Source organism: Chaetura pelagica, unplaced genomic scaffold (assembly GCF_000747805.2).
Source record: "Chaetura pelagica isolate M959 unplaced genomic scaffold, ChaPel_1.0 scaffold314, whole genome shotgun sequence".
In the NCBI taxonomy this organism is placed as follows: domain Eukaryota; kingdom Metazoa; phylum Chordata; class Aves; order Apodiformes; family Apodidae; genus Chaetura; species Chaetura pelagica.
The window spans coordinates 3144877-3156197 of record NW_009953218.1 but is presented as its reverse complement, the minus strand read 5'-3'; the positions used below and the strand labels follow the sequence as shown (position 1 = coordinate 3156197).

Below are 11321 nucleotides of genomic sequence, written 5' to 3'. Positions count from 1 at the left end.
GGTGTCCCCTGCGGCTCCTCTGGGCAGCGGGGCTGGGGTCCCAGGGGCTTCTGGTCCCGCAGCAGGGTCTGTCCCCCCGGGGAACAATCACTTGCTACACTGCTGCTGTGACATATAAAACACATGTTCAGCTGTTCCTCTAAAGTATTAACCAATCATGAATAATGCAAACCAAGGATATTTAAAATTCAAGAACAAACAGGGCTTTATGTTCTACCAATTAGGTTTCAATTACATTCCAGTGTTGTTCTCACTGCTATTAAAAAATACATAAATTTATGACTTTCTGGATTTAGTAACATGATGTGCATTGCTGGCTCTGTCTGAGCCTGGGAAATAAGGTAAATTACATTAAATACTTTTTCACTATCAGGGGAAAGGATGTGAAACCATTCTTGTTGCATCCAAAAATGTCTTAGATTGGTCACTAATGCTAAAGGCTGTGTTGGGGGGTTTTGTTTAGCACAGACATGGCAAACAGGAATTGCTTCGTTTTCAGTTTGGTGCTGGCATTGACTTATATGGTAGAGTTATGTCAGGGTGGGTTTTAAGAGATCATCCGAGGGTTATTTGTGACAATAATACTGAAAAGCCCGCTTGTGTTTGGTCTCCCAGACCTTTCTAAGTAAATACAGTGACTGCACATCTGTGTCTGATAAACAAATGCAAATACATTGCCATGCATGTACAGTTGATCTCTTTTCTGAAACTCTCCTTTAATCTTTGCAACAGGATAGGGATACTAAATACTTGGTCTTGACCTCAGTATTGTATTTTGATTTAGAAGTTATTTTGTGAACTATTGCAAAGACAGAAGAAGTTGAGAAAAGTTTAGTCTTGATTTGTGGCTTGGGATATTGGAATGGTGTCCATCCTTTTAATTTCTTTTCTTTTCCTTTTATTGTGTGTCTAGTGTTGCGATCTTGGATACCATGCTAGTCTGAACAGAGCCCTCAGAACGTACCTTTCTGCAGAGTACAACCTTGAAACTTCCAGGCATGAGGGCTTAGACATCATTGAAAATGCAGTTGACAGCTTGGAGCCAAGAAGTGACAAGCAGAGGTTCATGGAAATGTACCCCACTGCTTTTTGTCCACCAATGAAATTTGAGTTCCAGTCTCATATGGGTGATGAGGTCTGTATACTCACAAGTATCCCCACGGTGGCTGTTTCTGTTTCTATATACCAAGACAGAGAATGTATCCCTGTTTACAAAGAGCTTGGTAAAAGCTGTTATTGCTACCCAAAAGCAAATGGATCAGCAATAACATTTAGCAAAAGTGGCAGCATTGTTCTGAGTTCTTCAGAGTTCTCAGGTAAAAACTGTTGTGTGTTATTATATTCTGTATTACTCATGACATTGCTACAGATATGCTGGCCAGCCTGTGCTCAGCCTAGCACTGATGTAAGTAGTGGCTTTACATCTTCTCTACTCTCCTCACCCATAACTGAGCTTGCAGGTGCTACTTGAGAGCAGCTGCAGAGCTTCTCTACACTGAAATACAGCCTTTTCCCCTTCTTCTTCCCCCATTTTATCATCTGGAGATTACAGTAATACAGGGTACCCCAGCTGTTCCCTGTTTTGCCAGTTCGATGGCAAAGCACAGTAGCAAAGCAGAATACAGAATCACCCATGTGAATCTTTTATCTGAAGGTAACTCCAGGGTTTGCATTTTTGTGTGATGGGGGAACAACAAAAACCAACCATACAACAAGGCTGGGCTCTGTAGTAATAAGATGCAGTACATAGTTCCACACATTGTAACACAGAAAGACTTAAAATTTAAGTGGACACATTTTATTTTCTGCTTTGTCATGTTTTAGTAGCTTTGGTAGGAGTTCACCTAATTTTAAAGAGAGCAACCAAAGACTATTTAGTGTTTTGTTGTGGTTTTATTTTAATTCCTAGTATCTTACAGCTCTTTTTGGTTCTTCCTTAGGTTTGTCAAGTCACTGCCCAGCAACCTGTGCAAGGAGAGCTTATGCTTAGGTATCAGCAACTGCAGTCCCGATTGGCCACACTCAAAATTGAAAATGAGGAGGTAAGATCTGTGTCTACAAGAGCTGTGCATTGAACACCATTTTCAGGAAGATGCTGTGTTTTCTATTTTGTCAAAAGCATGTAAGTGACCCTGAATTGGCTTCAATCTCAATGAGCTGTTTTAATTTTAAGAATCAAATACTAGCAGTTACGCTAAGGTAGATCCTTGTCTGCTTTCTAGAGGTTTGAAAACTTCATCTTTCATCCATCCATACTTTCACATTATTGAGTTTTGAAGATGATTCAGTATAAATTTATTAGAGCACATATTTTTAAAGTTTTGTGGCAGAAAGCTGTGGAGCATTGTTACCATTTTCCGTGAACACTCTCTGTCCAGTCCCCAAATTGCTGCTTCTGTTGTACAAAGGAATTTGGACTGTCTTTTGTGGTAGATGAGTCAAAATCTCTTATGCTCTCAGCTGCAGTGATTTATAAACACAAGTACTGAATGCTTGTGATGGGAACAGCTCTCCTAGTAAAAGAAATAAAATAAAATAAAATAAAATAAAATAAAATAAAATAAAATAAAATAAAATAAAATAAAATAAAATAAAATAAAATAAAATAAAATAAAATAAAATAAAATAAAATAAAATAAAATAAAATAAAATAAAATAAAATAAAATAAAATAAATGCATTTTTTTATAAAATATAGAAAAGCTATGCTGTTCTTTTTCCCTGGCTCGGGCAGCAGAGAGAGGTCTCCCAGCAGGTACAAACTGCACTTTTATCCCATTCAAGGCAGTGTTAAAGGACCTCAGTTTAAATGAGGATCTGTTCCTAAATTAAAACATAGGGATAATTCAATTTATTTGTGTATTTTACTGTAAGTTTTCAAGATTCCAGTTTTTCCAATTCTGTGTTAGGTGCTAAATGCCCAGAACAAAGAATGAATGTCCATGACACAAGTACAGTTGTCTTGAATTCATAAAGTATCTCAAGGTAATGAAGACAAAAGGAAGGGGAAATATTATTTCTTTCAGTAAATTGAACTGCAAGAGAATAAGGGGAGAAATCATGTTGCCAGGCTTGGAAAGTATATTTGCCTACACTGGGGATGTGTGTAGAATTGTGCATTATTTAGTTAAGTTGACTCTACTAAAGAGACTCTTGCCAAGTAGAACCGGGAGGCAAAGACCATCCTTGTCAGTCTTGCCAGTTACTTTATTGCAATGCAGAAACGCCTTATCCCCTATTCCATGGCCTCTATGCTCTGGTTTGCACTATGACAATGGTGCTCCATAGCTCATAGGGAATGCTGTGAGACTGGTGTAAATTGTTCATTCTCCAGCCCCCTCTTGCAGCTGTTTATGCCAGTTCTGCAGCCTAAGCATCACTGCTCCTCTCCATCGCACTCTGCAGAGCAGTGTGACAGACTTTTATCTTGGAAGAGCAGGTTGTTCTGGCAGCCAGATCCTTGGACGTACATCATCAATAAAGCGCATTGGCCATGCTTGGGAGAGTTGACTCTCCAGAGGAGTGTATCATTTCTGTTGCCTCCCAGATTGAGTACCATAATCAAATGATGTCACATTTCAATTCTAATTTCAGGAAACAAATGCTTGATGGTGCTATACAGTCAACACAAGAGTATATCCATATTTGTGGACTGGACCATGGTAAAACAGATAACTAAACAGGAAACCTAACTGTGTCATTCTCCTGTTACCTAGATACCTCTTACCGTACACCTGAATTTTCACATTTACACACTAGTTTGTTTGCAGGAGTGTGCCAGATAATTGTTTTGAGTAAAGAGCTTCCCTCCTCTGCTGTTCTGACATATATTTATCTTGCGTTTGGCAAATGGTGCTTTTTTTAACATCAGGTTAAGAAAACAACAGAGGCTACCCTGCAGACAATACAAGATATGGTCACCATTGAAGACTACGATGTGTCAGAGTGTTTCCAGCACAGTCGCTCAACAGAGTCTGTGAAGTCAACAGTCTCTGAGACATACCTGAGTAAGCCCAGCATTGCAAAAAGAAGAGCTAACCAGCAGGAAACAGAGCAGTTCTATTTCATGGTATGTTGGTTACTTCCTCATTCATGTGATACAGGCCAAACACCTGAAGTAAACATTATGCAGAAGTTCCTGGAATTTATGTGCCATACATAGTAATAGCTTGATTTGCATCTCTACAGAAATTCAGAGAATATATGGAAGGTAGTAATCTCATCACAAAACTTCAAGCAAAACATGACTTGCTGCAGAGGACGCTGGGAGAAGGTAAATATCACAGCATAAACTGAAAAGTGATTCCAGGCTACACAGATGAACCCACTGAAATGCCAAAGGTATACAGGAAGAAGAAAAAAAAAAATAAAAGAAATAAAGCTTTATTGTCCAGTAAGCATAGATTTGGTTTTTGGCAGTCATAGTTCTGGTGCAGTGCTCAGAGCACACTATCAACTGATCTTATTTCTTCAGTGGGTATTTCTTTCCCCTGAGCAGACACTTAGACAAGTGACTGTACCTGGAAATTGAGCTGCTGAATGAAAACTCTTGTGTCTGAAAGGAAAGCTGACACAGTCAGTGCAGGATGATGTAAGAGCTGTGACAAATGTAATATTTCTATTTCCTAGCAATTTCTGTTGGCTTAGAGTTTTTTAAGAGTTGAGGGAGAGTGATATTTTTTAAGCATACAAAATTATCCAGAATCCTCCTCTTACAATGGACTTACTATTACAACATTTCCGACACATGGACATGAATGTCCTTCTGGCAGTCTAACAACTCATTGGAGCATTTATGAAAGGTAAAAGGTGAAATCTTGACCTCACTGGTGTCAGCAGTCTCTTCCTAGAGACATAATTTAATGTTCTACAAAATATTTGTGTATTGTGAACTGGAATGAGTGAAAACTTAATGCCTAGCCCTGTACCTGTGGATTATCATTATTGCATTACAAACTGTGGTAGCAGAGAATTATCCATTGTCTTGAACACTCTCCACAATTTTTTAAAATACCTTTTAAAATATGAACTGAGTCAGCGGATGTCCATGATCAAAGTAAGTAAAGCTGAATTAGGGCAGTAATGATCAGGCACTATGCACAGCCCTTCCCTGGCCCTTACAAGCCCTCCCAACAGCCACTCACTCATGGACCAAAGGGAAAAGGAGACTCTCACTGCAAGCCTCAAGGACTAGTCACACAGAGTGTTACAGACTTGAGAGGAAGTGACTTACACTGCAAAGAGTAGAAATCTTCTCCTGAAGGTTAAAGACTATAATTCAAAGTTCAGACTCAAGAAAGGAAACTTCTTCTCTGAAGAATGTCTCTAAAGGATGTGTCAGTTTATTTTCTTTTTACTGCCAAATATCTGTTGTTAATTAAATCTCTCCACTAAAGCCCAGATCCACAATCCAGTTCTGGAGGTGCCTAGAGAGCTATTAACTGTTCGGTAGCTTATGACTGAATAGAGCTCCAGTTCAGGGTAGGAAATAAACAGCATTTTCTTGCAAGGCTGGACTGTGGAAGATGGTATCTGTTTTTAGACAACAAACTTCATTGTGTCTGTCTCATGGAAGTTTTAATAGGATTTTTTTTAGTGTGTACATTGAGCAGTTTATCCACACAAAACAATGTGCAGCTGATGTTAGTAAAAAAAAAAGGAAAATTTCCCTCCAAGGGCTCCCAGAAAATGTATCTGGAAAAATAAAGTGGCTGTTATCTGAAAGCCCAGTAAAATGCATTATCATCTACTGAACGGAGAAAGATATAAGGCAGAACAGAACTTGTTGCCTAATACATGTTGGAAAGAAATAAGGGAAGAACTGTACGAAAGGAAATCCAAAGAAAAACTTCATAGCAGGATGGCCTGAGTGATAAATTGCTGTCAAGCTCTGGGCTGCTCTGCCATGCTCAGGCACGCTCGGACTGTTGGGTTTGAAGAGTTCCCATTGAACCCCAGCAGCTGTAATCCGAAGTAGTTCCGTCTGTGTTGCCCACAGTGGTCTTGAACATGGTTGTCACATCATCGTAGCACAGCAGCACATACAAATAGTACCTCAAACATACACGTTTACATTCAAAGCTGATATTTGGAACAAAAGGCACCATTTTCATGGGTTAAAAAGTTCAGATACCTCCTTCTGTTGAGGCATGTCCTGCATGAAAATGCACGTGCCTGGGAAGGAGGACCTGGATTCTCTACATTCCTTGAAAGGGGATTATTGAAAGGATAGAATTACTGTGGAATTATGAATGTTATTGCTGTAGCTAGTATAGAAGTGAATCTGTAGGAAGTGAACTGCTCCCTTGCTCCACTCAAACTGCCTTTTCTGGAAGTTTTCATGTCAGCAAGACAGCAGACAAATAACACAGGGAGCTGTATTAAGGAAGGTGAGGCAGAATGCAGGGAAAGGGAAAGGATTGTCTGAACTGCTGGTTTTCCTTTGGCACCCTCTCTTGCTTTTATTCAAACCTGTGCAGTGTAAGGATACAGGCTGAATAATTCCAGGTTGCAGTTTGGTGTCCACAGCGTTGACAGTATTTGGCTTCTCTTCCTGTTCATCACCCGCCTACCACAGACTGTTGCCGTTTATGGACGCAGTAGATACGTAATCATGATCTGCACAAGGGAGATAGTTGAAGTGCTCTGTGCTGAGTCTGCATCTATGAGTTTTGAAAAATGAGTGAAAAATACTCAAATGAAATTGATACTAAACATAGGGAGCACACTGATACTCATATTTATTCTAACTCAAGACTCTTCTATTGAACAAACAAATAATTTTTAAAAGCAGTTGTAAAAGCAGTTGCCCTTGTGTCCCATATAGTTTTTGCCCTAACGTGTAAAATATCAGAGATGTCTTTAAAATCCCCCAGACTCAGAATTTGTTTTACTAGCATTTATTATTGTGGTTTTGAGTCTCAAATGAACTTCCCTTGGTTACATGAGTAGGGAGAAGTCCCTGGGTTACCCTTTTTCTGTCAGAGATTCTTTTCCCTCTTTTTCACCTCTCTAAAATAGTTGCCAACAATCTTGATGTCTTATTAATGCCAAACATTTTTCCCAGCACTTCTTCTTTGTTCCACCTTCTGTGGATCTCCACTCTTCTGGTACTGCAAAATATACCTTTAGATTAGGGTTTTCAGAACTGTGCAGTAGGTACACCTGGACATTGCCACATAATACTATGTTTTGCAGATCACTGTTTTTCATTGTTTCTGCAGTCTGACAAGCTTTTCTGATGTCACTTCCAAGTTAAGTTGTGTATTTAGACCTAGCCCGTGATGCTCAGACTGATTTTCAGAGTCAGTATGATTATCTGTAGTTCTTTTAGTTGCATAGGTGTTATTTCTTTCTTCTCTAATGTCTTACTTGAACCAGTTGACACTGAATCTCCTTTGCCATTGTGTGTCTTGTTCCTCAACATGGTTAAACCCCCCTGAAGGTCTTTACAGTTTTGTCAGGACTTGATACAAAAGTATTTCAGTCATCTGCACAATAATCTGTCTCCTTAGCTGCTGTGATCTCCATGAGATATTAGTAAATGTATTAATGTATTATGTAAATGGTCCTAATGGGAAGGCTTGAGTAAATGGCTGTTATACTTCTGTCATGATAAAAGACTATTTAATTCCACTCAGTTTCCCTTTTCTTCCCTAATTTTTGATCAATGAGAATATTTTGCCACTCAATCCGTGGCTGTTTAGTTGCTTTAGTTGCCCATTGTGAAGAAACCAGGGTCCTTTGAAAGTCAAAGTAAATTAATTCAACTGATTGTCCTTTATCCAGTATTTTACTAGTATGTTCAAAGCATTCTAATAAATTAATAGGGCACAACATCCCTTTGGGAAAACTGGGCTGGCTGGAACTTACAATACCATGATCTTCCTACTGCTTCATTATTTTTCTTTTCATTATAATGAGTTGACATGGTGCACATGCTTGACTTGCTGGTCTGTTGCTGTGCAAAGGTTACCCAGGAGCCTTTCTGGAATATGGTATTTGCTTCTTTACAATTCTCCGCAGTTCTCTGTGGTGTTTCCTAGTGGAAGCATTGTCTTTGTTTTCTGCAATATACAAAAGAGAGGGAAGAGTCTTGCAATAGCAAGCCATTGGTGTCTAAAACTCTGCCTTCAGCACTGAACAGGTTTAAGCACAAGGCACGAAGGGAGATGTAATCTAGTCTTGGCATGGCTCTATTTCCATGTGGATTTAGCCACTAAAACACATGAGCACAAACAATCTATATTGTTTGGAGTTTTACTTACAATTATATTGCAGTTCCAATCTGTGGGCAGGCTTCTTGAAAGTTATTCCATGAAATGGTTTCTCTTTGTATTTTAAATGTATCTGTAGAGATGGTAGATAACTGCAGTGTCCTGTTTGTTGTATAATGGTGTGTCTTTTGCTGGTAACATGAAAGTTAGAGTTAAAAGTAGTTTGCCAAACATAACTCGGATACAAACAAATCTACCTAAAGCCAACAAATGATTGTTTCTTGTTTATTGAACTTTTCTAGGCCACAGGGCTGAGTATATGACTACAAGGTAAGATATTTTATTTTATTTTATTTGAGTTACAAGTATAATAAAATCTTAGAAATCTCAAATTTTATAACAAGTTCATAAGGTTATATAAAATTGTTGTTGCTGCTATTATTACATAAATTGTGTGCTTTAACATTCAGCATTTCTGTTTCTGCATCCTAATGGGTAATGGATCAGACTGTTTATCATCCTTTCTCTTGTGAGCTGCTTAGGCAATTGTCAAGAGTGGGACAAAATGAGAGATCCTTAAAAGTATTTGTGAATCACACATGAAATTTGGAAGTTGTAGGGGGCTTTTTGGTTCTAGAAAAGAAATGTTTTTAAATTTCTAGAGAATTACAAACCATGTCTCCTGTGGTTTGTAATTCAGGTTCAGAAGAACCTGATACAGAGGTGAATGTAGGGGATAGGCTGCATCTTTGATAACCTAGCTCTGGACAGGAATACCTGCCTCCCCCAGCATCCACATGTTTGATACTTAAATGAATCTACATATTTACAGAAGAGAAGAGATACAGTGTCAGATCTCCCTGCTTTTTGCAGCACATACTTCCTAGGTTGTGTAATGCCACACCTGCAGTGCTGCCTCCAGACATAAACACAGGGGAGGACCCTGCAGCCCCCAGACTATCAGACAGTGGGGGGCAATGGCAACTGTTTGGATTTGCAGCTGCCACTTGTGTGTGTCACTGCTACGGGCAGCACCCTTCCTGTCCTGGTGGTTCCTCAGCGAGAACATCCAGCCCAGCTTTCCCAATCTCACTATTCTCTTGCCTTTCCATGCAGTACATACAATGCCTTCTCTTTCTCCTTTTTCCTTCCTGAGCAGGAGTGGCTTTGCCATCACCCCTCATCTTTGAATTAAAAAAAAATAAAGAAAGCCTTGCCCTCACAGCTAAGAAGTTTGGATCGAGCTCTGGCTCTGCCTTTACTGGACCACTTTTGTGTTCCAGGGGACATCTCTACAGACTTCCAACCTGCCTTTCTTTCACCACTCCATGGTCCATTTTAGCTTAGTAAAGATGGGCTTACTCCCTTCTTTCCTTATATGACCCCAGTTGAAAAGCAGTGACAGATTAGACCATTCTTCTAAATTTCTGATGTTAATTTTGAGACCTGTGCCTTTAACTCTGCCCCCAGATGGCACCAGGAGTGCATGGAGATCAGCAAGCTTACATCTAGTGAGAAAAATGTTCTTCCTTGACTCCAAAGCTGGTGACTCATCAGGCTCACATCATCCTAAATTCCCTCCTTGGAAGCAGCTGAAAGAGGAGGATGGATTTAGGCAATGATTATACCTTAGTGAAGTGGGGGAATGGCTTGAAGCCATCTTGCCTCCTGTCTTCTCACAGCTGGTCACTTAGAAAAAGAGACTCTGAGGGAGTAGAGCCTACCCATCCATTCCCCAGCACCAGTTCATCTGCTCCAGCTGGGACCTACCTATTGCCCCAAGGTTCAGTTAAGTTTCTAGACTGTAAGATATACAAATGGATATGTTCTCCAAGGACACAGTTAAATTTTAGAAAGGAAGAGAATGTCTTTAAAGATTAGTTTAAAAGAGCAGGTAGTATCCAAACAGACCGAAGTTCTACCACTTAATGTTCTACGTGTTATTGTTCCTCACTGTTTCCCCAAAAATATATGAGGTTTTTTGCTAATTATTGAAAAACCCATAGCAACATTGGACTGCTTTTGTGGGGGACCTAGGGAAGCTGGTGGCATGCATAGTGCCCAGACATTTGCAAAATAAGTTGTGACCTAGAGAACAATATTTATTTCCTGTAATCTCTTTCAGTGGTAGTCATCACATGTGTAACGTACTAGGTAAACATTTTGCAGGTGAAAGTTTTATGTGTTCTTTTTCTTCCTTTGCTTTATGCTGCTTTGGTTTATTTGTTTCAAGTTGATGATATTCTTTTAATTCCTTTACCTAATTTGCAAGGTGCTTCTTTTCTTGTATGCAGATGTTGATGGTTGGATGTGGAAGGCTAAAGATCTTTAACCATCCTGGTTCTAGTTGAAAATGCAGACAGTTTGGTTTTGAAGCATTTTTGGAGACTGCTGAGCAGCTTTAATTTGCATTTGAAGCTTCTCCAGCATGAAGCAACTTTTCTGCTTGATAAGAGGTGCTTTGAGTGGCCTGAGTTGTGCCACGGCTGGCAGGATGAATTCCGGTGGTTGCTGCACATTTCATGCATGACCGCAGCAAAAAAGGCCATTCCGATTGTGCAGTGTTTGGAATAAATGTATATGGTGAAACTGCAAAGCAGGGATTCATAAAGAATGTCAATATTTATCCATAAGTAATGCATTATTAACGTGGGCGTTCTCCACTCCATAATCACTGTTACACTTGAATTCGATGGGAAGTTTATTTAACAAGTACTGTGTTTATTTCTCTCTTTAGGATATTCTGTTGTTTGCCATGAGCTTACAGACATTTCGTTTTGTTGTGTGACTTAATTCTACCTTGCTCAGTAATCCTGTTCCCTTCCCTTAGGCCTCCAAATCTTCCCCCTAAGCCCCAGAAACACAGGAAGCCCCGACCCCAATCACAGTATAGTGCTAAGTTGTTTAATGGTGATTTGGAGTCGTTCATCAAGGTACTGGCACCAGCCGCCCCCGTGGCTGATCTCAACACTTCTTACGATAATGGTCACTGCCTCACGTGGGCTGAGGCAGATCATTACGTTTAAGTCTGTCCTGGGGTCTTTTCTTTCCCAGTTGATCAATATAATACTTCCTGAAGTCAGAGGGAAAGCGAGGAATTAATTTC

At 39.6% G+C, this 11321-nt stretch overlaps 1 protein-coding gene across 1 annotated transcript in view; it reads left to right on the top strand.

The window, feature by feature from the left end:
* SRGAP1 (SLIT-ROBO Rho GTPase activating protein 1) overlaps positions 1-11321 on the top strand; it is a 72030-nt gene that overhangs the window by 28690 nt on the left and 32019 nt on the right. The window contains exons 6-11 of the mRNA XM_009997749.1: positions 914-1135; positions 1941-2042; positions 3871-4068; positions 4188-4272; positions 8518-8545; positions 11046-11148. Of these exons, the coding sequence (XP_009996051.1) occupies positions 914-1135; positions 1941-2042; positions 3871-4068; positions 4188-4272; positions 8518-8545; positions 11046-11148 (738 nt within the window). The remainder of the gene's footprint in view (positions 1-913; positions 1136-1940; positions 2043-3870; positions 4069-4187; positions 4273-8517; positions 8546-11045; positions 11149-11321) is intronic.